This window comes from Epinephelus lanceolatus, chromosome 9 (assembly GCF_041903045.1).
Source record: "Epinephelus lanceolatus isolate andai-2023 chromosome 9, ASM4190304v1, whole genome shotgun sequence".
Lineage (NCBI taxonomy): Eukaryota > Metazoa > Chordata > Actinopteri > Perciformes > Serranidae > Epinephelus > Epinephelus lanceolatus.
Window position 1 is genome coordinate 17,601,093 of NC_135742.1, and position 26,922 is coordinate 17,628,014.

A 26,922-nucleotide genomic window follows, 5' to 3' on the forward strand; every position below is an offset into this window, starting at 1 on the left:
AGCATATACTTGAAATTATTATTATACATAATGTAATTATATAACACAATGAAATTATAATGCACAGTGCATTGCTTAGCTTAGTTGTGCTGGTACTCCAGCCTGCTCCTCCAAACTGGGGGTGTGCCAACTGCCATCTACTGTATGTAATACACTGATTATATTTAATTACCTCATACAGCCCCACTTAAAAAAATGAACTATTCCAAAGGGTCTTCATTAAATATTTATGTTAAAATGAGTATTGCCAATATATCATGATTGTACAGTGTAGCCTCAAACAACCTTTATCTGTAGCCTAAAATTTGAATTTGTGAAGATTAATGTCATTTTGCTTAAGCCACGAGATACTGGACAGTCACCAACATCTATATTTTATTAAATCAATCCCTAATAGGCTGATCAATTTTAACCAGAAACAGTTTGCAAATTTGCAAAGTAACAATATAAAATGAGAATATTCTTTGTAATTTAATGTTAAGGTAACATGTTAACTGCGGCATTTGTGTCAAAACTAAAGACTCTTAAAGGGCAGAGGTGTCAACTCATTTTAGCTAATGGGCCACATACAGTCTGATTTGAATGCAGGTGGGCCAGACCAGTAAAACCACTGCGTAATGTCCTATGAATAACAAACACCTCCAAATGTTTCTAATTTTAATTTAAAGATGTACATTTTAAAATTGCTCATCCATTTAGAAAACAGATGACCAACAGCCTGTGATGTCTTCAGAAGAATAAGTGCCTTTTTAACAGTTTGTGCATCACTATTAGGTGTGCAAAGTCATCCAGGGGGCCTGACTGGACCCTTTGGTGGGCCAGTTCTGGCCCCCAGGCAGTATGTTTGACATCCCTGCTATAGGGAGAATTCTGGTCTCATTTCATACTGGTTTTCTGGAGTGTAGTAGTGTCCTAAATCCAGTTACAGTTTTGTGGGACTGTTTCCTGGCCTTCTTTTCCGCCTATGGAGTGTGACATGATGTATGCACTGGAGCCAAAACACTTCCCCTAGACATATCCGAAAAAGCTGAGCAAAGAGAGAACACTTTAAGAATAAGTGTTTATTGTGTTGGAGTGTCTGCTTTGGGCAATATTCAGGTCCATTTATTTTTTAAATTGTACAAGAGAGGATAGTGGCAAATGGCTTTTTCCGAAGTTAGAAGAGGGGCAACCTAAACAGTTGGCACAAACTTAAAAAAAGAAAATTGATGTTTCCTTTAAAAGCTGACATAAAGGTACATTCAGGTCTGTTTATTAATAACTCACAGTAAAAAAAAATAATGTCTTTAAAGGAATGCTCACCCACTCTTTGTTTCATGCGTTCTCCTCCTAATATCTGGGGTAGAGCACTCGATTAATCTGCCCGTCCGCCTTGCGAGTGTCCAACCACTTTCCACACTGGAAGATGGTTGTCACAGAGTTGGCCGTGTTGGTCACCTCCACACACTCTAAATACCACCCGCAGTTAGAGCTGCTGTTGTCATGCTCCACTTTGACCCTCAGCAGCTCCCCCAGGTCCAGCATCTCCAGAACAAAGCGATCCGTTCGCCCTCGCTCGAAAAGGTTGCGGAACTTCTGCCGTAGATGACGCTTGCCCGAGTCACCATTGACGCCATAGATGGTGATGAAAACGTTGGCGTCTGTGCCTGCTCCTTTCACATCCCCGGTGATGACGATGATTTCATATTTGACAGGGACCAGGTTGCGGACTTTGCTGGCAAAGCTCTCCACAGACTTGAAGCACTCAAATGTCAGGAATTGGTCCTTTTTGGCAGCCAGGGGGATCTGTGCATCACAGTGGAAGAAATACCTAAACAGGGGGGGAAGATTTGAAGTCACGTCAGTGTGACAATTTATATAACATACTGCGGATTATATACGAGATTCAACTCACTTGTTTCCCAGCTCCTTTTCTGTCACCACCACCTCCATAACGTGCCAGAAGGCTTCAGTCTTCACCTTCTTCCCGTCTTTCGTTATGTGGCCGATGCAGATGCCAGCGATCTCCCCCACGTGCTTTGACGAGAACTCAAATGTGTCAGTGGCACCGCTGTGAAAGGGCAAACAAAAGTTACCAGCAGAGTTTGTGCAGGGTTTGATTCTGAGCACTGAACAGTTAAATTCCCTAGTCTGCCAGAGAGTTTTTCTTTTGTGCGTCTCATGGGATTAGCTCTCCTGAGAGCAGAGACTTGGAGAACAGAAAGTGAAGCTACAAGATAAAAGAGGGTAGAAAAACAAAACATGTGAAAGAGAGGAGATTATGTAAGGCCACATAATAGGGTTTTACTGTGAGCCGAGGCACCTAGACTCCCTTTGAAGACCTACCATAAGAACTTCTTTTTCTTATTCTCCAGAACAAACTCCTTAGAACGAGCTTTCCTCCCTTCCAACACAATCCAGGCGTTTTCCGTGGTGGAGGCATCATCTGTGTTAGCGGTTGTTGTGGCAATTTCATATTCTGTAGGCAAGGCAGAGAGACAGGGATTGTCGCACGATGATCATTTCACATCTGGCAAATAGCTGTGATTAGCTGCAAGTCGTTCATCTCCAACAATTAGAGAGCTTGTAATTATGCCCACAGATTTCCATTTTTATTACTAACTGGTTTTGTCACTGAGGTCTACAGAGTCGTTGTTGGCACAGGCCAGCTCCCTCATTGTCTGCCTGTCGTCTTCATTTTTAGCCAACCAGCGGTCGCAGGGGAACCTGAAGGTCTGGTCCATGGCCTCATCTTTTACGTCAATGCACTCCAGGTGCCAGCCAGGAGCCGGGCCTGTTACCAAGAACAACACAGTCCATTTTATTTTCATCCTTTCAATGAGAAAATGTTTTCAAAGCAATAATGTGCTTTTGTTTCTTCTTTTTTTTTTTTACAATCTAATGGTAAAAATATACTATATATCCCCCTGTGCACAGCAGCTATCAACTATGATAGTGCATATAATGCATCAAACTGGCTAAGTAACTCGTGGAAAGGAATAGTTTTTTTCTCACATTTTGGTAAAATACACTTGTTTGCATCCTTTAACATGAGTTAGATCAGATCGATACCACTCTCAAGTCTTTATATGAAACCACAGCCAGTGGCCAGTTAGCTTAGCTTAGCATAAAGGCTCAAAATAAGGGTAAACAGCTATCCTATATTTAGATTTATTATATAAACTGTATGCATGTATATATGCGTCATTTTACAAAGCAAAAAAGAAAGAGATTACTCAATGTGTTGAGCAAATACTGACGTCCAAATCAAGTGCTCAACTACTCATGCAAATCTCAAGTCTAAAGACAACAAAATCAGCCTGACAGCATCTCTAAAGCTCACAACTTAACACGGTATATCTTGTTTGTTTAATTCCTTATAAAAACCAAAGTATAAAAAAGACACACTGCAGTATAACATGGGGTTATAGACCAGAATATTTTTGGCTGGAGAGAGCCAGGCTAGCTAAGATAAGCTAACCAGCTGCTGGCTCCGTCTTCATATTTTAAATATGAAGCTGTTTGCTAAATAATTTAGCACACAGATATGAAAGTGGTATTGATCTTCTCGTCCAACGTCTCGAACAAGAAAGTGAACAAGTGTATTTCCCCAAAAGGTCTAAATATTCTTTTCATGTTAGAAAACAGCACACAAAAAGGGAAGATTCTGGCATTTCACCCAAATTGCTGGTAGTATGAGTTCTCATATGTTGGACTCATCGTTGATAAATAACCTTACTTGAAAAAACAAGTAAAGGAAGTTGTAGACACAGTGAAATTTAATTATCTCAGATTAGACAGAAAAAAAACTGACAGTAGCAGCAAAATTAATTTTGAATGCAATGATTTCCCTTCAAGTAACTTATTGTTGGACTGGATGTACTACCAACCTTAAACATACTGAGATCATAATCAAAGACATGAAAGGATAGGTGTAGATTTCAAGGGTATCTTTATCCTCTCCTCCTCACCTTTGTTATCATGCCACACTCGGACCTTAGACAGTTCGCCCAGACTGAGCATGTCAGGGAATCTGAACACATCTTTCATTTTACGCTCAAACTTGTTTCTGTTGGTGCTCTCCTTAAGAGGCAGCGTGCCCGTGTCCCCGTACTCCCCAAACACCATCAGAAACACATTGGCATCAGTGCCGGCACCTAAAATATCAGAAAACAGATGTATAATGCTGCACTGATGCTACTGTGTCATGAATACAGTATTTTAATGCAAACTAATTATCTTCTTCATTTATTCTTTGTTTTAGAATCCAAACAAGACTTACCTGTGACATCACTGGTCTGGACTTGGATGATGTAGGTTGTTTTCTCCACCATCTCCTCTTCATCCACCACAGCTGCCAGCTCACACACCTTTGTCCTTTTTGGCCCTTTTGTCTTTGACAGCCAGTTCTCATAGGTAAACTCATACACCTCCTCTGTGTTCAGGTTCCGCATCAGGATCTAAAAGGATTTATTGAGACATTCATCGGCCACTGAAATTGCATGTTTTCTTGGTGAATATCAGTGTTTGGCTGCAGCAGAGGACAGAAATAGATCAACATTAGTAGTGTCAATGATTTTGGGAGAATAGCTAATTGCAATTTTTCCAGCTAATACCATGATTTGAATTTAATTTTTCAAAATCTAACTGAAACCCTGTATTTGTGATCTACATGGTGTTTTACAAGACATGACTGTGCCAACCATAATCACTAATCTAGCTTGTTTCTACATGAATAGAATCTGATGAAGTAATAAAGCTAATTTTTGCATTTTGCCTGGGCTGACCAATTAGTCGTTTTATAATGACAAAATCAGGATTTGAAAGTGTGCAATTTTCAAATCGCAAAAGCTGCAATTTTAATTATAACGTATGTGACTGACACGGACTTCAGAGTACACTGATGTAGCATTACCCTCCTGTAACTATCAGACTCACAATAGACAGCAAGAAAAGAACCTTTTTCCTCGTTAAAACCTAGTGCCTACTTTACCCACAATGCACCTCGACTGTAGACTGTTTCAGTCAGACATCCTGGTGTGTTTTGATCGTAGTGGCTACAGAGGCCCAGTGCAGCTAGCCTCAAGCAGAGATGAGGAGCAGGCTACACGTCAAACTCCACACCACCAGATTTTTTTTCATCTTCAAACTATCAGTCTTCAGACCAAACTAAGGTTGACTCAGAAGACATCACTTGAGGCAATTTCACAGACTTTGCACAGCTCCCTCTGGACCCACAAAAGGCTTTAGATAACTTTTTTTCAAATATGAAGTAGTACTCCTCAAGACCTGTAAAAATACTTGATTGTTTTCATTCTTTACTACACACTGTATTTTGATTGGTGTTGACAAAACTGGTGCTCCCTTAGATGGTAGTCTTTACATTACCCTGTCAAGAAACCAGTCGGGGCGACTTCCAGAACCATCAATTCGAACTCTGGTCTTCTTCAGAGGAGCAATGTCATCTATCTCCAGACTGAATGTGTCTTCCTGCCCCCTTTCAAACCTAAATGGAAACAATATACATACATAAGTTTGCATTTTAAAACATCTGGACTTTAGAAGGTTATCTTAAAGGAGCTGTATGTGACATCCAGAGCATAGGAGCAAACAAGCATTTGCTATGTAAAGATATAGCAGAAGAATGGCGTCCTGAGCAGAGAATGAAGTCACACTACCTCTGTTTTATACTAACAATCTAGCCACAGCCAGCAGTCACTTAGCTCAGCTTAGCACAAAGACTGAAAACAGCTAGCCTGGCTCGGCCCAAAGGTAACATAGTCCACTTTCCAGCACCTTGAAAGCTCACAAATTATCGTTAAATCTTGTCTGTTTAATTTGTGTAAAACTCATGTTGAATACTGGAATGACTGATTTCTAACATCCAACAATTATGGATGCAAGTATGACATTATCATTTATTTGGAGTCATGTTCCTGTTTACCAGTCGAATGAAGTCCAGTATTTACTGTCTTTTAGCTCTGATTTTGGTCTCTACCAACTCGTGAGGGATACATCAGGCATTTTAGTTGCTAAATGCTCCACAGTGTTTGCCAGGTAGTTAATAACTGTGTTTGACGCTGAGCAGATAGTGTACGATCGGTTTTTACAACTATTCCTCTGAAAGCAGCTGCCTGCTGCGACCCAAAACAACACTTCAGGAGTGGTGAGAGTGAACAAGAACAGCAAAGTTGTGAGCCAGACAGCTAAACAATGAGCTGAAACTCACTAAAATTCATTTGTACCAATCTCAATTAAGATTTTAATTAAATGTTTCTTGATGCTTTGGGGTTGTGTTGTGCTTTGCTTATGGTGCTCTGTTGTGTGCTGGTGTTATGTGCAATACCGTTATGTGTAGTATGTGTTTTTATGTTTTTATGGTGTACGCTTTTCATTTCTTCTACACTGTTATTGTAAGGCAGCAATACCTGTGCAGCTCCTGAGTCCAAGACGAATTTCCCTATAGGGAGAATATAGAATCGTATTGTACTATAAAGCTCTGTGAAGCCAAGGGGAGCTTCAGATTCAGGTGATAAGTTTCTCTAGGTTCAGCACAACACTTCATCCTTATTTGACAATTTGTTATTATAAAAATACTAATTATAGCTGCTTGAAGCTACAGTTGTTTTCTTGTGTCATATTTGCTGAAACTGTCACTATATTCTCAAATAAGCACATGAGACAGATAGTTTGTGAAAAAAAATCATGTCCCCTCTCCCCTCCTACGCCTCTAATGGTATTCGCTAGAATCACACAGCAGTGCGTCAGAGCAGAGGAGTCTCTAACACAGCTGTCAGTCATGTTAATTGCTCCGTGAACTACAGTCAAACTGCCAAACCGGCAGCCCTGACCAAATATTAATCAAGGACCTGTTACTGCATTGCCTATTTCTCACCTCAGATGTTTTCAGGAACATCATTTGGTGCACTGTTTAGCTGAAAAATGAGAAAATTGGTCTGACTGTTGGGTGGTGCTTTGTACTCTGTTTAAGTTTATCCAACATGGTAGTCAGGTCACAAACTTTGTCATGTTACACCGGAATAGTACACTAAGATATGTTTCTGAAAACATCTGAGTCAAGAAATAGGCAGTGCAGTAGGAATCTTAATTCATATTTGATCAGTGCTGCCTAGTTTGACAGTTGACAAGCAGTTATTGACTGCTGTGTTAGAGACGCCTCAGCTCTGACTGGTTGTTTAATGAAAAGTGATCAGTACAGTCAGGGGTTAATTGGAGGACTGACCTGTCCTCGTTTTTGGGCAGCAGCATTTCCTCTGTGCTCCCATTGGCTCCGTACACAATCAGGAAAATGCTGGTATCAGTCCCTGCAGACTGAGTGTCACCTGTGACGACTGTTACCGAATAAATAACCTACAACATACAGCAGATAACACCAGTAAGGAAGGGAGTAATTCTGTTTTTATACAACATACAAACTGAATGTTTTCCCAGGTTTCATATTTTAGGTGCTGTGACTCACTTTGCGGTTAATGTTGATCGTGCTGGAGTCCAGCACGTTGAAGAGTCTGGCAGTCAGACCATCTCCTCTGTCTTTAGCCAGCCAGCACTTACATGGAAAGATGTACTTGATACCTTTGGTTGGCACGGCAACCGACAGCTCATCCACCAACCAGCAGCTCTCTGGTGTGACACCGTTATGGCCAAGCTGAGGAGGAAACGGAGGGAGGAAAGGGGGAGGGAGAGGAGAGGAGAGAAAGAGGGGGAAGGTAGAACTGGGAATTGATATATCATTTGATTTTGTTTGATCTAGGTACCAGAAGGCACAGCAAGAATTAATTATTGGTGAGCTAGAAAATGGCTTTATTTAAATTTTTAACATCAGTGCAACTGAGGAGGCAGCAGAGAGGAGACAGTTTCACAGATTTAGAAACAGAGACAGTCCCAGATTCTCACTTCCACCCTCTTGATCTCTCCTACGTCAGTTCCATAACACACAAAGTGCTCCATGGTGCCAGCTGTGAAGGCTTTCTTTCCCTCCGGCAGGTCCAGCCACAGTCGGTCTGTCTCCATGTCATTGGGGCCGATGATGATGACATAGACCCTGGCTGTGGTGCTGGCGTCACGCTCCAGCCCCGTGGACAAGGTGAAGTGATAGGGGATAACTGGGTGGAGGAGAAGAATAGGAATAGTTTAAGCTAAATAAAGAGTTTGACATTTTGGTAAATATGATCATTTGATTTATATCTATGAGTTAGATGAGGGGATTGATAACACTTACATGTCTGTAGAGAATAAAGACTGGAAACAAGGGGAAAACAGCTACAAACACAAAAACAAAATCCTCCTACCAGCACCTCTAACACTCACTAATTAACACGCTGTATCTCATTTGTTCAGTCTGTCCAAGCACACAAGTCTTGTCATCACTGTGAAATTACAATTCTAAAAGCAGAGACTCCAGAAGGTTACTATCTGCAGTCAAGAAATAGTCCTAGATCTTTTTATGTTTTTTCTTTGGATTAAACAAACAACATTAGTGATCTTTTAAGGCGGGGGTGTTACACTTACGGCCCGGCCTACTGGTTGACTGCACACTGAAAACTGATGCACTCGTGAAGGCTAAGAGGTGCCAGGTTTCATTAGCATGTTAAACAGTATGCCTCAATCCTTTTTTTTCAAATCTCCCATGCTTACAATATAATCTAGTTTAAAGTGACTCTGTAGCTGACACCAAGACCCATCCGTCCATTCTATTTTCATCCGCTTATCCGGGGCTGGGTCGCAGGGGCAGCAGGCCAAGCAAAGCAACCCAGACGTCCCTCTCCCAAGCAATGCTTCCCAGCTCCTTCTGGGGGACCCCGAGATGTTCCCAGGCCAGATGAGATATGTAATCCCTCCAGCTTGTTCTGGGTCTGCCCCGGGGCCTCCTACCAGTGGGACATGCCTGGAACACCTCTAACGAGAGGCGCCCAGGAGGCATCCTGATCAGATGCCCGAACCACCTCAACTGACCCCTTTCTATGCAAGGGAGCAGAGACTCTACTCCGAGCTCCCTCCGGATGTCCGAGCTCTTTACCCTATCTCTAAGGCTGAGCTCAGCCACCCCACGAAGGAAACTAATTTTGGCCGCTTGTATCTGCGATCTCAGAATTTCAGTCACTACCCATAGCTCATGACCAGAGGTGAGGGTTGGGATGTAAATGGACCTGTAAATCGAAAGCTTCGCCTTCCAGCTCAGCTCCCTCTTCACCATGACAGTCTGCCGCAGCACCCGCATCACTGCAGACACCACACCAAACCACCGATCTCACGATCCATTATCATGGATTTGGAGTTACACACAAGGCTGTGAACTGATATCCTACCCAACATTTTGAATTATTTTTAAAGTTTGTACTTTGACTTTGAAAGTTTGCATGCAAGGTTTTTTTAGATTTCATTCTTGTCTGCTGGTATTGCTGTCTTTTCTCACATCAATGATCCAAGCACATTGTACCCATAATACTCAAACCTCATTTTGAGAAACATGTAGAACACTTTTGTGGCCTTACTTGGACCCTCTTCCGCAACTGCCACCTTCTTCTTCTTTTTCTTCTTGTTGGCATTTCTGTCGAGGCCCAGTTTGGCCTGAAGCATCTTTTTTGAATTCGGATCAATGTTTCTTTCACCTTCATACCCCTAAAACAAGACAAAAGACACTCATTTCCTTCTCATAACTATTTTTAAAACAGCAGCAGCAGCAGCAGCCAGTAGGATCATAAATACAAAGAATAAAGTAATAACCCAAGTTTAACAAACCTTGACAAAAAAGGTCCTCTCTATGCGCTTGTCCTCTTTCTTTGTCGACAGCCAGCGCTCACACAGGAACATGTACACCTCTTCTGTATCCACATCCAGCACCTCCACCTGGTCCAAGTACCAGTCGGCCCCCATCATGGAGTTGTCGTGACGAATACGAATCTTGAACACCTGGCCCAAGTCCACAGCCTCAATAGTGAACTTGTCCACCTAAGAGACAAAGACATATTTTGATACCTTCAGCCAGCAGCGGTGATCTCATATAATACCACGCGTGTCCTCACATACCTCTCCTCTCTCAAACTTATTCTTGTTGTTCTCAGATTTGGCGAGTTTGCGCTCGCCTGTGTCGCCCAGGTCTCCGTAGATGGTGAGAAAAACATTGGCGTCAGTTCCTGCTCTGTACATATCACCCGTCCGCACAGACACGTTGTACACGTGCGCTGTGATGAATGAAAAGCAGAATTATGAATTAAGTAGACTCACAGATTCATAATTGTGGAAAAAGAAAATATTTAAACATTCCCACTGTGCACTTAAATTTTAATGCTTATATGAACTAGTAGCTTCTAATCCTACAGTATGTGTTCATGCTGTATACAAATTAAGCTAAACAATGAGCTGAAACTCACAATAAAGCCATAAAGCTGAGGGGAGCTGCAGATTACTGACTATTATTAGTAAAGTGTACTTAAGTACAAGTATTGAAAGAAAAAATGCTCTTCATGCAGATAAGTGACCCTGTGAGTGCTTTATTATGTGTAGTGGTATTTTAATGGTGCGGTTGCTCTGGGTGGAATTAATTAACAATTTTAATTACTGTTAGTTAGTTTTATCTACAACAGTGCATCATATCTAATAAGTTTATTTTTATGTTTTGTGTGTATATCTTAATCTGTAAAGTAGCTAGTGACTAAGGCTCCCAAGGTACTGTGTCCTGATCAGAGCTCCCTTTGCAGCTTGCCGTGTCTTTTTTATTCTTTTACTTCTTACTTGGCAACCACCAAATCACCAGCCCTTAGCTTAACAACTATTGTACTGTGAAGTAAACTGCACAGATCTGTAACTTACACTTCTGTAACTTAAACGTCTGTCCTTCAATTACACAGAGAGGGTCATACATGCTCTTGTATCCTCCCGCTTTGATTACTGTAATGCCTTGTTCACCTGCCTAAACAATCACGCTATAAATCAGCTCCAAATCCTTCAAAATTCAGCAGCTAGACTTTTGACCAAAACAAAACGATCCTCACACATCACACCTATTTTGGCCTCCCTACATTAGCTTCCTGTCTCTTTTAGAATCCATTTTAAAGTTCTTTTAATCACATACAAGGCTCTCAATGATCTGGCAGTGGAGTACATAACCAAGCTTCTCACACTGTACCGTCCAAACAGGCCCCTCAGGTCTGCTAGTCTGCGTCTTCTAACTGCTCCAGAGTCCGGGTTAAAGACAAAGGGTGATCGAACCGTTTTAGTTCTTGCTCCTCCCACTGAGCATCCAATCAGCTGACCCTATTCACGTCTTTAAATCTTGTCTCAAAACTTTTACAGATTGGCCTTTTCTGACAGTTGATAGACTTATTGTGTCTGTGGGAGTGTATGTATTTGCAGCCATGTGTATATGTATGCATGCTTACAGGTACATATATAAGTGTATATGTTGGTGTAGGCATTTGTATATGCTTATGTTTTATTAGTATCACTTTTGTTTTGTATTTTCTGCACCTTGGAAACCACTTTGTGCTTTCAGCTCAAAAAGTGCTCTACAAATAAAGTTATTATTCTTACTCTTATTCTTATTATTAAAACCTGCATTCAAAATGGACAGGCGGAGGGTACTTGTTCTGGCTCTGATTGCGGGTGAGAGGCAGATCTTTAATGGTTTGTTGGTCATAGGGAGACACACATCCATGTGGGTACATGAGACCCTGAGAAAGAGGAAAAATCATAGGGAGTATGACCAGCTGGGAGCTAGCTAGGAGCTTCGACTGGGTGATGATCGGTTCAAGGCTTATTTTAGGATGAGCTGGGGACAGTTTGACAATCTGCTGTCCGTCGTTAAGCCTAATTACGGTTGGTAAAATGTTAGAGAGTAGTTGAGGCTATAATTTATTCAAATAGGTCTTGCAGCTTGCCTATGGCAATGTATGCTTGTATGCTAACAACTGTCATCATCTAAACCACAGAGGGCCCACTTCTCAATTCATCCAGTTGGCCAATGGGAAAAAATGACAATGATGTTGACAATGAAGTTTTTTCAACTTAAGGTGTTCAGGGCACTCCTACTAAAACCGGAAGCGCATTGACCAGAAAAATGTGAGGTTCACTCTCACTGAAAACCACTACAAAAAGCCACCCAGGACTGCTAAAAAGCTGTCTGATCAGGGTCTGAAGCTGCTATTTTCCTCTGAATTGTAGTGGAATAGAGGTATAAAGTGGCATGAAATAGAAATACTTAAGTACAAGTACTTCAGATGGATACTTAAAGGTCTAGTGTGTAGGATTTAATGGCATCTAGAGGTGAGGTTGCAGAACTTAAACTTCTCTCATGTGCCAAGTGTGTAGGAGAACTACTGTGGCAGACACAAAAAAGTTAATGACCCTGTAGAGCCAGTGTTTGGTTTGTCCACACTGGGCTACTGTAGAAACAACAGACTTTGTGGAAGAGGACCAGCTCAGTCTGTAGATATAAACGTCTCATTCTAAGGTAACACAATGATTCTTATTTTCAGGTGATTATACTCTAATGAAAACATAGTTATTAATAGTATTTACCAGCTCTGTGAATAGATGCCCATCAAGCCTACACACAGGACCTTTAAGTGCAGTGAGTAAATGTACTTAGTTACATTCCACCACTGAAATCCAGGTTAACCTACTTTCCAAAGCATCTTCCACCTCAACTTCAGTCCTTTTCAGCTTCCCATCCCTGAGGAGTTTCTCTGTGATGATTTCCGAAGGGACGAGTTCCCTCACCGTCTCCCCGTCGTCTTCAGACTTGGCCAGCCAGCACTCACATGGGAATATGGTCGTCTCTGAACCCTACCATTTAAAAAAAAAAAAAAAAAAATCCCCAGACAGGGCCCAGCTGTGTCTGTCTGACACTTAAGTAAAGTGTATCTGACTCAGAGAGATGTGAGCCAAAAGGTGTTACATTATTAATGTGTTCATAATTTAATGAGGGCACAGACGAGGAAACTCTTAATGATGCACTTATCTACGCAGGTTTGGTCTCAAGTGGATTTTTACTACCTTTCCTTTCCTGAGCTGTCGCCTGATCTCCACTCGGTCGAGGTGCCACCCCGGGTTGGTGCCCCTGTTGTCGTGTCCTATTCTGATTTTCTCGATAACGTCACCGACATCCTCGAGCTGGAGAATAGACAACATAGTATGAACAGAGCTGCAGCCACCTTCTTAGAGAATGTATTGTCCACATCCACACATTCACCTCCACAATAAACATGTCCTCAGCTCCCCTCTCAAAGTATAGACGTCTCTCTCTCTTGTTGACACACAGGGATTTCTGCTGGGTGCACACTCCCTTGCGTCCATACAAGACTATGAAGACATCAGCGTCTGTTCCCGCACCAAACACATCGCTGGTGTATATTTTTATCTCATAAGGCACAACTGGAAAATCAGAGAGGAGGTGACAGGTTTGTTTGGTTGACACAAAGTGCAGTTACTCAAGCACTTTAGTACAGTTTTGGCACTTTACAGAGCAGCTGGAGTTCAGAAAAAATATCTTTTTAATAACTTGTGCAAACAAGACAATACTTTGTAGGTCCTGGGGTCCGTTTCTCAAAGCAGGTTTAGTGAAAACTCAGAGTCTGTTAACCCTGAAATGAGGGAAACTCTGAGTTTTCCGTTTCAAAAAGGGAGGTAACTCAAACCAGAGAAAGAGGGGTAACTCTAGCCTGTTTCAGAGAGAGAGGTAACTTAAGCTCTCGGTCAGTTACCATAGTAACAGACTCTATGAACCCAACCTGGTCGGGACCAGGTTTTTCTCAATGAACCTCGAGTTTCTCTCTGTCTCCGCCCTCTTTCAGAGCCACACACTCCATTTGATTTCCTCATTCATTCAGTCAGCAGGCGAGTTTTGGCGTAGCCTAGTTCTGCCGTCTGTCTTTTAAAAAAATCATTAAAAAAAATCAGAGTCAGTATATTAGAAGTCCATTAGGCACAGTAGATGGCGACTTTTTTCACTAACATGGCATGTCCTTTTGATAACGATCCCGTGGATGAAGGTGCAGCATTACTGCGCAGAGAATTAAATATTCGTCGGGAGATGGTTATCAGACCGCGCATAGATGTTTTAGCATTTCCACACAATTATCTTTTTGGGCGGTACCGTTTCACGTCACAGTCCATCATCTACATACACAGCCTAATCCGTCTTTACATTTGCAAGATTACCAATCGTAGTCATGCTCTCACATCCCAGCAGATATTGTGTGTTGCGCTGCGTTTCTTTGCAAATGGAAGTTTTTTGTACAATGTCGGAGACGCTGAGCACTTGAGTAAGGCAACTGTATGCAGGGCGGTCAGAAAAGTGTGCTCGTTTTACAGGCATCTGCCTTCTTTCTGTTGGCTGAGTAGAAGTCTGTTAGTTTAAATAGGCTTAATTATTTAACAGAACATAATATAGATGAGAAGACATTTATGTGTGTGAAAACAGCATTATGTTGGGGATAAAACAACTGCACAGTCAAACAGCCACTTAATATTTACTTTACAATGTAAAACACAATCAAAATGAGGTACCCCCATGAGATTATGCCGAGGTCTTACCTGTTTGAACAATGTTTTTATATTTCATCCTAAACTGCTGCCAAGTGCGCTTCTCCCCCGCGGGATTGCACCTAAATGAAATAAACGAATAGGCTACCATTCAAGCAGTTTTCCCCTGTAATATTATTGTGATTGCAAAGGACTACATTTAAACTTATGCATTCTCCCACGCCGTCGCCCTCTCTTTTGCAGCTGCAGCGGTGTTGCACTTCTTTTTGAAAACGTGTTCAAACTCGCAGTATGAGTGCATTAAGATTTCTTTTTCTAGTGGGGTGAAAAACGCAGCCCTCCCCGTCCCCGTTGCCATGGTGACTCGTCGAATCGGGGCTCCATTGATGCTGGCTTTTTATAGTTGTGGTGCACGCGCTTAACTCCAGGTGAAACTACTCCGAGTTGATTAAACTGATTCAAATCAGCTGTTCTGGAACCGGAAACTCAGAGTTTCCTATCTCAGAGTAGATCAACTCAGAGTTCAGGATTAGACTCAGAGTTTGTTGAACCTGCTTTGTGAAACGGACCCCTGTACAATAATTCGTGTGCACAAGTGTAAACAAGATAAAAACATGTATCATATTTTGGGTACTTCAGGAGCTCTGTATATGAAGGGCTTTTACATTTTATTGGCCATGACATTTTAGAGCTTTATGTTACAGTTAGCTCAGACCAAGTAATTTGATTGGACAAGAGGCATTACATGAGTGCTGATGTAGTGTATAACAGCACTTTTAACTACACATATACAGGAGTTCTCAGCAGCTTATTAGCCCACATCAACAGTCGCCGTAATAATCTTTGCAACGCAAAGTGGAACATATTTTAACAAATAACATGAAAGCTCGTCAGAAGTGAAAGAACAGAAGAAAAGAAGCTTGGATACATCACTGCAAGCTTCCATGTGTGCTCATATGACATCAGCGAATGTTGCAACGTACTGTCTGATCAAGCTGTTAACTCAGAACACAGCAACAGACTCTGATTTCACTGGCTGCACATTCATTCATTTTCCGTAATCGCTTATCCTGTTGGGTGTTGCAGTGGGGCTGGAGCCTATCCCAGCTAGGCACCACACTGGGCGAGAGGCGGGGTACACCCTGGACAGGTCGCCAGACTATCACAAGGCTGACACATAGAGACAGACAACCATTCACACCTAAAGGCAATTTAGAGTCACCAATCAACCTGCATGTCTTTGGATTGTGGGAGGTAGCTAGAGTGCCCGCAGAAAGTCCACGGGAAGAACATGCAGGTTCCACATGGGGGGGCTCCCCCACCCCGGGGTTTGGGCCCTCTATCCTGGGTTCAAACAAGGAACCCTCTCGCTGTGAGGCGACAATGCAAACCTTCTTGCAAAATACAAGCGAGACATGTAGGATGGTTAAAAAGTAGCTGGCCTGCGGTAACGTCTAGACCTAACGTACACAAATGAGTAAGCTAGTGTACAGTAATGTTTACGTTCTGCTTGGCAATGGTCCAGTCCAAGTTTTAGTTGTGAAACTATTTGTCTTGGTGGAGCTAAATAAGTAATTAAATAAACAAACAAATCATAATCTGCTGTCGCTTATTACCATTAACTAAGAAATGGCGCACTCGAGGTTGTGCTTTTGTACTGAATATCTGCACGGATCATTTTTGGCACTTGGCCTGCACCTCGTGCCTGGCCCAAATCACAGCCATGCCGATATTCAGAATAAGAGCCCTCCATATGTGTGATATTGCTATTTCACATCAGTTAGCAGTTAACCATTGTTGCTTTAGTTGCAAAGTTTAGATTTCTCAAAGATGCCTTCATATTAAAACAAGTTTTTCTTTGTACTTATTAATTTTTTTTAGATGTTTGGAATTATTATAGTTAATTAGATGATGATGATCACCTGCTGTAGAGGAAAGTGGAAGGGCAGACTTTAATTGAACAAGCATTAACACTGTAGTTTGTTAAAAGAAAAATAAAACAGCATCTACGACTGCAGTGTTGTGATTTGGATTGTTTCACGTCTAAGTCAAGGAGCTGAGTACTGCCGTGGTGGTGAAGCTGAAAGGCAGGACACCACAGCGACATAATAACACTTGTTAAAGGCTGCATCAAAGACTCAGTGCTCTGACAAGCACCCTTCTTCAGATAGAGTGCTTTGAATACATTTCGCCACTAATGCTTCCACACTTTCATCTGAGTAAAATTTTACATAAAGCACTTTCACAGGAAGGTTTCTCAATCAGTGCTCCGCTACTTTCCCTAATGGATTTGAGTACTCCTTTCACGGCTGTTCACTCACACGGCATGTAGAGTTCAGTCTGTAACTCAGCGGGATAGAGATCCCTCACAATCGCCCCATCATCCTCTCCTTTATCCAGCCAGCGGCCACATGGGAAGCGTAGTCTCTGACCCTGTGAGGCGGCGTCAACCTCGACCCAGTCCAAGAACCAACCAGGTGAGCCCCCTGATAGTTGAAAAACAGTCATGTTATTCATTGTACTGCTTATTTTTATTCTGTAGAGCCTTTTCTTTCCTTACCTGAGTTGTCGTGCCCAATCCGAAGCTTTTCCAGCTCGCCCAAATCCACTGCCTCCACAGTGAACTCATTGATCATCCCCTGTTCAAACTTATTCTTATAGTTCTTACAAGCCTTTAGGTTGACGGTCCCTGTGAGTACATTCAGATTTTGATATCACCTAGTCAGTAACACAAAGCACAAGGCTGCCACAACAATGCCAGGATGCAGGTGAGTTATCATACCAGTGTCGTCATTTTCCCCAAATAGGATGGCAAAGACGTTGGCATCAGTTCCAGCGTACTTCTTCTCCCCGGTTTTTATTTTGAGAGTATATGTAGTAGACATGGCTGTAAGATAAATTCAACAAGTCAGTAACTTAATGCTTTTCATCTCCACACTAATACACAAGTCCCTCTTGCTGTTGTCTACACCTGCATGTTTCACCAGCACTTAGATAAATACTTGAGCAGGGCTCTATTTTATCATGTCACCTCTACTAAAACATGAGCCTGCTTTGAAACTGTGTTACATTTCTGCTCGAGCCCCAGAGTGCCGCCTGTCCCTTCCTCGTCCTCATCCTTCCTCATGAAGGCCTCATCCACAGTAACAAGCTCCCTTGCTATCTGGCCGTCGTCCTCATCCACAGCCAGCCAGCGGGTACAAGGGAAATAGTATCTATAGGAGAAGAAATACCTCTGATCAGTGCTATCAGTTGTATAATTACATTGAACTATTCCTCTCACAGCACAGTGAGATCTTTCTTCTTGATAACTGAATAACTGAACAAAACTGATGCAAACTGTGTACTGGTTTCACCTACGTTGTATCATCCTTTGTGTCCACTATCTCAACACGATCCAGGTACCACGCTGAATGAGGCTGGCTGTTGTCATGACGGATTCGGAGCTTCTTCAAAGGACCCAAATCGACAGCTGTCACGGTGAAAACATCCTCCTGCAAAATACAACAGCCCAGATACTGTTTTGTTACAGACAAAAATGTGTATACACAGTGACCAATTTATTGTGTACAATATAATGCAGTCCTGCTATAACAACTATCTTTAAGTTCAAAATATCAAGTTTTGGGTGATAACCAGTGCAACACTATTGGGCACACATGATCTGTGAGCCCGGCTGGTGTGAAGGGAAGACAGCCTATACCTTCTGCCTGATACTAACAGCTTGTATGCACTACATAGGTGATGTAAAACCTTGCTAGTAATCACCCGTCTTTTAATCACCACCTCCAAACAAAACTGAACACTGGCACCATAAAAGTAGACCTTATGCCACAACTGATGTATTAAATTGCATTAGATTCCTCAGTTGCACCTGATAAGACTGACACTGAGGGGCAAATTCACAAAAGGACTGCACAGCTTTTGCAGCCACTAAACCTGCACAAGACAAAAAGCAACTGTGTAATCCTCAAAGCACTCGCAAAAGGTGAAATGCACCCCTAACTGCGCTCCCAAGCAAATATTGTCTCAGTGCCTCTGTGCTATTTGCACGTATTTAAATTAGATAATATGCAAACAAGCTGTAAATTCTATGCAAATGAGCCTCACTGCAAAAACAGTCCAATTCACAAAGCCTGCTAATGGCCACATGTAGTTACAGGAAAATTATTAGTATCTGCAGACAGCTGGTGTTAATAACTGAGGCACGTTTATAAGGGGTGTCACACCCAGACTCTGTGTTTTAAGGAATGCCGCTGCACCTCGTCAGTCAGGAACTGTTCCCCATGGTCTGAGAATTTCTGTCTCTTTTTCTCTCTGCTGTCATTCTGCCTCCTGTGCTCTTGTCACAAAGCCAGCATTTATACTTTGCCAAGTGGATAATTGCAATAAGATGCAAAAAGGGCACATTGTGCTCAGCTGCAAAACTTTATGGGCGTGTTTGTGTCATTACATCATTAGTGCAATATCTTTTGTCAAATAGACCTTGAGACAGGCCAGAAAGCAGCTGTAAGTGATGCACAATTCATGGTGCTATCAGCAACCACAATCCATTTTAAGTTAAGTCACCTGTAAGTGTATGTTTGTATAAAGAAATCTGAATCTGCAAAGTTACTGGTAACTATAGCTGTAGAGTAAATGTAGTGGAGTGAGAAGGATGACATTTCCCTCAGAAATACAGTAAAAAAGAAGTAGTTTCAAGAGAATGGAAGAGATACCAGTATCTGGTCCTTTGTGCGAGGAGGAACAGGAGGAGCACTGCCAGTGCCCTACAAAATGACCTCCAGCAGGCTACTGGTGTGGTCTGGGGAGGCATATCTATGGCAGGTCGCACAGATCTCCATGTCATAGCCAGTGGTATCCTGACTGCTGTTAGGTACTGGGATGAAATCCTCAGAGCTACTGTCAGACCTTAGGCTGGTGCAGTGGGCCCTGGGTTCCTCCTGGTTTAGGACAGTACCCAGCTTTGCATGGTCAGAGTGTGTAGGCAGTTCCTGGATGATGAAGACAATTGATGCAATTAACTGGCCCTATCGTTCCCTGACCTAAATCCAATTGAGCACCTATGGGACGTTATGTATTGGTACATCTGACACTAGGAGCTCACTGTCCCCCAGGACACCATCCACTGACTCATCAGGAGCATGCCCAGATGTTGTCGGGAGTGTACACAGGCACATGGGGGCTGTACACACTGCTGAGTCACATTATGAGTTGTCGTGATAAAATTCACATGCTGGATCAGCCTGTGATTGCAATTTTTAACTTTTATTTTCAGTGTGATTTTGAATCCAGTCCTCAGTGAGTTGATCACAACAAGTGGAACAATGTTCATCAGAAAAGATTTTTAACTTGAATAATTCCTTCATCGAGATCCAATGTGTGATTTAAGTGTTCCCTTAATTTTTTTGAGCAGTGTACAAATCGTGTCATGGAAATACTTAAGTACAAATACCTCAAAATTGTACCTAAGCACAGTACCTGAGGATAGTACTCAATTGCTTTCCACCATTTAATGCAACAAATGTCCCCATTTTTCAGAACTGTATTAACAGTATTGTACATGATTTCAGGAAAAAGTTCAGCATCTGTGTCTGCCTTTATAAACAAACATTCCCTCCACTGAACAACAAAAGACTATTGTAGCTTTTGATGTGCGGACATGAGGTTTGTGTTTCTACAGAGCCAGGTGTAATGTAGAAATTAATAATTCACAAGTTTGGATTAAGTAATGAGTAAAAGTAGGACAGGTTCAATGACACAGAGGACTCCTCATAGCTCCTCTCAGTCACAGCTGGCTCGCCTGCAGGAGAGCTTGTAATCCTACCAGAATACACTCCCACCCACACCTCGGCGCAAGGCTCATGTTGCGTGGAAGTGCTTGAGTCTTTGGCTCTCTGCTGGTTAATTTTCAGCAGGATATCTCTCCAAGAAACAGGCTAAAATTGTACAGCTGGAATGAAATATTTTTTTACCCTTACTTTTTTTTTTACCCTTGGCTTGTTGTTTCTTTATGCTGCAGATTTATGTATCTCAGCTAATTAAATAATAACTGTGTGAAAAGGTGAACCAGTGTAATACAAATAATGTGTTTTGTCTTTTCTAATGAATGACATGTTTTCCAGCATTAGCTATTCACAATAATGAATTCTAAAAATCAAATTAATTAGATTCTTTCCCTTTATCTTCAGCTGATTTAAAAATGAGTGGTCATCCCTTTGTTAAACCCATCATACCTGCCCCCGCTCAAATTTGTTGATGTTGTCAGAGTTCTTCAGATAGCGTTCTCCAGTGTCTCCATTTTCTCCATAAATATTAATGAAGACATCGGCGTCGGTCCCGGCACCCAGCGTGTCACCAGTGAAGACGCACACTTCATAGGTGTTGACTGTCAGACAATACAAGGGATGAATTACCAACACCTCTTAAACCTGACACACATATGTCGCTCAGAGGAAACTGTGTCAAATCAAACCATGCACGTCTACAACATCAACACGGAGTACAAGATATAAACACATTAAAGAATATTGTGTTTTCATGCAACAGTGAATTAAGTTATTCACCCCTCCTGAATTCATCCGTGCATAAACAGCAGCTGCACTGAGCTGCTGGTGGTGATGAAATTATTTTGGGGTTAGTAATTAACTTGTTATTACTGTATGTTTCAAATACTGGAAAAAGACTAGATGCTTTTGGTGTATTTCCCATTATGCAGGATACAGGGAGAGGTTAGACAATGTTTTTGGCAGTTCTGTGGTTGCTCAACTGCCAGGGAACTGAATATGAATGCAAATGTTTGAAGCCCTCTGCTTGGCACTCAGATGTTCAACATTTCTCTCTCAGAAGGCAAATATTACACTTTTTATATTTGTTTCTTACTTTCCAGCTCCTCTGCATCCTCAGGCAGCAGCTCCACCACCAGCTCGCCATCCTCCTCTCCCCCAGCCAGCCAGCGCGAACAGGGGAAATGGTAAGTCAGCACAACTTCCTGCATCTCCTCTCCTCCCTCCTCATCTTCGTCTTCCTCGTCTTTCTTCTTTTTCTTCTTCTTTTTCTTGTCCTCCTTTTTCTTCTCCTTGGGCACCAAGGCCATGATCAGACGCTTGACGTCCACTGTCTCCAGGAACCAGCCAGATCCGATCCCTGAGCCATCGTGTCCGATGCGGATCTTGAAGACCTTCCCCACATCTTTGGCCTCAATCTGGGGAACAGGTGCAATGTTTCAACTCAAAAGTACTAATTTTTTTCTTTGGCATTTGGTTTTAAAGATATACAATGCACTACACTATACCTAATAAAATAATTTATAGATGCACAGAAAAAAAAATGACCCTCTACAAGTGTGGAGTATTGTATTGATCTGCAGAGACTCTGCCCTCTGCCTGTATTTTCTTATTTTCTTCTGATTTCACTGTGCTCAGGATGGTCTAGAGTCTGGACACAGCACGCAGGTGAGGTCTGGACTTTCTAAAAAGGTAGTGACCAGGTGCCAGATCATAAGCAGCACACAACCAAGAGGAAGCTATGAATATTGCAGACAGTGCGCTGAAAAAAAGCAAATATAGACCAGATCACAATGTTTGATTAGAATAACTTCCAGGTAAGAAACCCCTGTGTCACTGTTGTGTACATACAATTTAACAGCGCCGAGCTAATGGGGGTGAGTAATGGCTGAGATATCAAGAAAAAATGGTTAAGTCTTGTTGTGTATAGAGATGCCTGGTAACAATAAATAGTGGAGAAGGGTTTGGGTTTCTCAGATTTCTATTTGCACAGAGCAAATATGCTCAAAGACAGCTCTGGACTCAGCATCTGAAAAGGGAGGAGATCTAGGACAGACCAGTGCCTTGTGTCAGCCAAAAATACGGGGGCCTTAAAGTGTCAGGAGTTGGTAAACCTATCAACCTGGTTCTGATGACCAAATTTGTGGGAAGAACTTTGTGACAAATACGCTTTATGTCTCAATTTTTTTTTCAGTAAACAATTTATATGAGGTTGCTGGCGTTGCGTTAGTTTATGCCAATGTTGGGCTGTTACTGCTGTGCATTGAGGATGGTGAGCCACTGCTTTGTTTTTAAAGTAACATTAGTCGAGACACTAAGAGATACTATGATGTTGTTATTAGTGTCTGTGGTTTAAATGCATAATGATTTGTTCACACTATGAGCAACAACATTACAAAACTGTGACCAGCTACATTGTCGCTGATTCACTGTTGAAGTGCTGCTCACGCTATGTTCACAGTACGAGCAACAAAGTTACAAAATGGCAACAAAGGACATAAAATAAGCACAGCAGAAGTGTCAGATAGGTCGGACCACTGTTGATTAACTGTATCTCTTTTAAACGCTTCAGTTACGGCTGAAAATGACAGAAATAAACAAGTTTGCCGGTTTTATATACCCAGTCAACTGAAATTAATTGCCAGTTGTCTACCGGAAAGTCACTGTAATTGCCCCTGTAAAGTCATGGTGATGGCAAAACAAGAGGACAAAGATCATGCTAAAATAGGAGCGAATCTGGGGTTGGCTTTCACTTGAACTTTTGTTGGTGATACTGTTCATAAACTGTGACTGACAGTTCCTGCCCAGTACACCTCCAATTACCAAGATGCATTATGGAGCCACTGAGAGCATGAAATCCAAACTCTGGTACCTTGAATATTTCTGTGGTGTTTCGCTCGTAGTTGTTGGATCTGCTTTCGAGCGTGGTGACCTCTGTCTTACCCTTGTCCCCGTAGATCTGGATGAACACTCTGGCGTTGGTGCCAGCGAATGTCACATCTCCAGTCACTACTGTTACCTCATAGTTAATCACTGGAAAATATAGATTGACAATGGTTAAAGAACACAAAATTTATTTTTGGTATTGTAAGACCCATACGCTTACAAATGTGTATGTGTGCTGTTGTAAGAGCAGAACTGACAAGACTTTTCAAACAGTAGATAAAGGTCCTCAACAGTCTATGAAATGAAGTAGTAATGAGAGAAAATCAGCAAACCAATAAAGATAATCTTGGCAGTATTTCCTGGAAAAATAAAAATGAAGTAGAGTAGTGCTCACATTTTATATTTTGATTACAATAACACCTAGATTTAAAAATGCATCATTGATATTATTTGCTAAAGGAGCAGGAAACTGCAGGATTGAGATACAGGACCAGTTACAAAGAATGAGTCTGTGTGTGTATGTTGTTTAATCTAAGGTGTGAGAGTGTGTGAATGTTGCCTACGTTGTTCCACGTCCAGGATTTCACTAGGGTAAATCTCCACCTCTGTCTTGCCGTCGGCCTCGTCCTTGCACAGCCAGCGGTGGCTGGGGAACATGTATTGCCTTCCGTGGACTGGAACCATGACCTGAACGCTGTCCAAGAACCAGCCGGCACGCATGCCTTCGTTAGTGTGTCCAATCATGAGTCGGTTGATCTGGAGTAAGATTGAATGGATGACAAAGGATGACCAGCAGACAAAGACATGACACTTTTACATTTTTATGTCTTATTTTACCAAATGCAGCCTCATGCTTGGATCTACTAATGAAAAATCACAATACTGATAAAGTGTTTTATTGTTAAGTCACCATATCTAAGAAAAAGGCTTATGGGTAACCCCCAAATGAACTAAAATCTTTGACACTGTGCCTTCATTTAATTATTTCTAAGCTTTTCATTGCACTCTCAACATCAAACGGGAGACATCAACATGTTTTTTGCCGGCACTGTGTCACCTGTCCAATATCAAAAGTTTCCACAGTGAAGATGTCGACGCGGCCCGTCTCAAAGTAGTTCCCCAGGTTGTTGTCAGAGACAAGCAGCATCGTCGTACTGGTGTCACCTTTCTCTCCGTAGAGCTTGACAAACACGTTGGAGTCTGAACTGCTCCCAGGGATGCTGCCTGTTTTCACCGCGATATGATAGTCGACGTCTGACACACGCAGAGACACACACATAAACATCAGGGGAGTTAAAACTTAAATGAATAAAACTCAAGACTCCTCTGACTTACTGTAAAGACGCTGCCCATCTGAGAGTGGCACCAACTCTCTGACAATCTGTCCGTCGTCCTCGTTGCGGTCCAGCCACCTGCACAGCACATTTAGTGAACAAACTATCATCTATTGCACACACACACACCTATGGTTCTAACAGCTGTTCAGCATGTGTTGTTTCTTATTCACACACCTGTTGCAGGGGAACTCTACAGCATTGTCCCCAGCCTGTCCCTCCTCTCTTACAATCACTTTATCGAGGAACCAGCCGCAGCCTCCACCTTTCCCATCATGTCCAATCCTCACCCTGCGGATCTGCCCGATGGCTACAGCCTCCACTATGAACTCATCCAACTGGAGAGACGATAAAACAGTAGGAAGCATCACATTTTGAAGTCAAACAGAGGAATATGTGGCAGATATAAACAAATACGATGCACTGAATATACCCACGTTTCCTTTCTCAAACTTGTTGACATTGTTTTTGCAGTTGACCAGCTCCCGATTGCCAGTGTCCCCATGGTCTCCAATCAGATTCAGAAAAACAGATGCATCTGTGCCACTGCCGCCGACAGTCCCCGTGCAAACTGTGACTCTATATTTGATCACTGCAGAACAGAAAAACAAAATTCAATCAGGTTTTTCATTCTTTATATTTGGCAGAGCACATTCTGCTCATGTGCTGAATGCAGTCTCATACAGGGCAGCGGCTCAGCGACGAGGTCTCCTGTGGCAGGTAGCTCCCTCACAACCTCGTTATCGTCTTCATTTGTGTCTAGCCAGCGCTCACAAGGAAACCTGTACTTCTCCTTTGTTAATGTCTTCATCACAGTTGCCTAAATGGAAAAAGAGCAGTGGTGGAAAGCTTTGTTTGATTCAGGGTTTCTAGATTATAACTTCATTCAAATGTTTAAATGCTAAACACTGTGACTTTTCCTCTTCATTTCTAATCTTTCACAGTTCATATTTTAAGTCTGCTCTTTGGTTGAATGAAACATTTTTAAACCTGGGATACTATGTTAATGCCTTCCCATCTCTGTTAGGAACTGAAATGTTAACTAGCACGCCTACAACTCTGCATATTTAAGACTTATATAATTAATACAGATCACAAAAATATTAGTTGGAATGCAGGTGGGTGAATTGGAAAATAATTTCACTGACAAAAAGATTTTAGATTTCCTCACCTTACTGAGATGCCATCCTGCAAAGGGATTTCTCTTCTCATGCCAGATACGGAGTTTGGTCAGTTTTCCCAAATCAGGCAGCTCAACCTGTGAGATCACATCAAGATTAAAAAAGATTCCTCATTACCTGATTCTTGATATTAATGTGTGTGCGGTTGAAAAATGGGAGACTTACCATGAACCTGTCCACCTGTCCCTGCTCAAAATTGTCCGTCTTGTTGTCTAGTCTGATCTCGTCGCTCTTGCCCTTGTCTCCGTACACCTGGAAGGAGATATCTGCATCGGTTCCTGCGCCGGGCAGGTCTGACGTCCAGATCCACAAGGACCAGGGGTGCTCTGAGGAGAATTGAATCAACATCATCTTTGATTTAGGAGCACTGTCGTGGTTTGTGATACCCTATATCAGATTACTGGGGTCCCATTATCTTCATGATTTGTTTGTTACTGTCACTGAGAGGTGAATGAAGCTCCTCCGTTCCCCTGTGCTGCCAAGAGAGTTTGGGGCAAGCAGCCATGAGTTTACAGGAGTAGTTTGTGGATTCCAGTTTGACTACTTCCACTATGTCAACATGTCAGTGGAGCTCCTGAAATGACATTTTTTGCTTGTTAAAAAATCTTTTCAGGGCAGACTTGTCGAAGACAGTGATTGTAGTGGACAGCTCCCAACTGTGAGTTTGTGTGACTGTGAATGGCTATGAAGTAAAGCCATAAAGTAATACTCACTTTCCAAATTATTGTGGACAGAAAACAAAAAATAATGCACACAATCTGCAGCACGCATATGTGGACCGGAGGAACTGCACTCACCATTTACCTTTCTTTAAAAAGAGATACTGGACTTCATTGCACAAGCAATATGAAAAACAACTCATTAAAATTACAAAGTAGAATGAAGGTAGACCGCCTGCTGAGCCATTATGCAAATGCCTCATACATATGATGGAGCCTTGAATAGTTTTGCTCAGTGTTTCAGGAAATAGAAGTGAAAATGACAGCATTTACTGCTGCTGCTGAGCCGTAATTACTGACATTTAACTTACTCTTCTGTCTCTTCTGCCTGAGTGAGACCATCTCATAGAGCTCTCTCTCGATCAGCCCGTCTCCCTCCTTCTCGTCCAGCCATTTAGAGCACGGGAAGGTCTGCTCTATCCCTGTGAACGGACAGTACACCACAACCTGCAAAAGCATTGATTTAACTGAATTAACCCACGGTAAATTACCAGATTTTGGTGTTTGTGCACACACACACACACACGCTCAATGC

The 26,922-nt window shown here is 42.1% G+C and overlaps 1 protein-coding gene across 1 annotated transcript in view; it reads right to left on the reverse strand.

Annotated features, from left to right (window-relative positions):
• Positions 1–1,077: 1,077 nt before the first annotated feature.
• Positions 1,078–26,922, reverse strand: part of loxhd1b (lipoxygenase homology PLAT domains 1b) — a 33,159-nt gene continuing 7,314 nt past the window's right edge. Inside the window, exons 10-42 of the mRNA XM_078171089.1 lie at positions 26,699–26,834; positions 25,834–25,994; positions 25,659–25,745; positions 25,172–25,307; positions 24,925–25,079; positions 24,665–24,825; positions 24,489–24,565; positions 24,211–24,407; positions 23,717–23,909; positions 23,140–23,300; positions 21,364–21,685; positions 20,718–20,869; positions 17,842–17,975; positions 17,551–17,696; positions 17,264–17,368; positions 17,042–17,170; positions 16,803–16,967; positions 13,190–13,371; positions 12,994–13,110; positions 12,621–12,783; positions 10,027–10,181; positions 9,739–9,948; positions 9,492–9,618; positions 7,894–8,102; positions 7,460–7,645; positions 7,223–7,350; positions 5,368–5,485; positions 4,262–4,439; positions 3,951–4,136; positions 2,603–2,773; positions 2,326–2,458; positions 1,895–2,050; positions 1,078–1,810 (exon numbers count right to left, since the gene is read on the reverse strand). Of these exons, the coding sequence (XP_078027215.1) occupies positions 1,330–1,810; positions 1,895–2,050; positions 2,326–2,458; positions 2,603–2,773; positions 3,951–4,136; positions 4,262–4,439; positions 5,368–5,485; positions 7,223–7,350; positions 7,460–7,645; positions 7,894–8,102; positions 9,492–9,618; positions 9,739–9,948; positions 10,027–10,181; positions 12,621–12,783; positions 12,994–13,110; positions 13,190–13,371; positions 16,803–16,967; positions 17,042–17,170; positions 17,264–17,368; positions 17,551–17,696; positions 17,842–17,975; positions 20,718–20,869; positions 21,364–21,685; positions 23,140–23,300; positions 23,717–23,909; positions 24,211–24,407; positions 24,489–24,565; positions 24,665–24,825; positions 24,925–25,079; positions 25,172–25,307; positions 25,659–25,745; positions 25,834–25,994; positions 26,699–26,834 (5,517 nt within the window). The 3' untranslated portion in view covers positions 1,078–1,329. The remainder of the gene's footprint in view (positions 1,811–1,894; positions 2,051–2,325; positions 2,459–2,602; positions 2,774–3,950; positions 4,137–4,261; positions 4,440–5,367; positions 5,486–7,222; positions 7,351–7,459; positions 7,646–7,893; positions 8,103–9,491; positions 9,619–9,738; positions 9,949–10,026; positions 10,182–12,620; positions 12,784–12,993; positions 13,111–13,189; positions 13,372–16,802; positions 16,968–17,041; positions 17,171–17,263; positions 17,369–17,550; positions 17,697–17,841; positions 17,976–20,717; positions 20,870–21,363; positions 21,686–23,139; positions 23,301–23,716; positions 23,910–24,210; positions 24,408–24,488; positions 24,566–24,664; positions 24,826–24,924; positions 25,080–25,171; positions 25,308–25,658; positions 25,746–25,833; positions 25,995–26,698; positions 26,835–26,922) is intronic.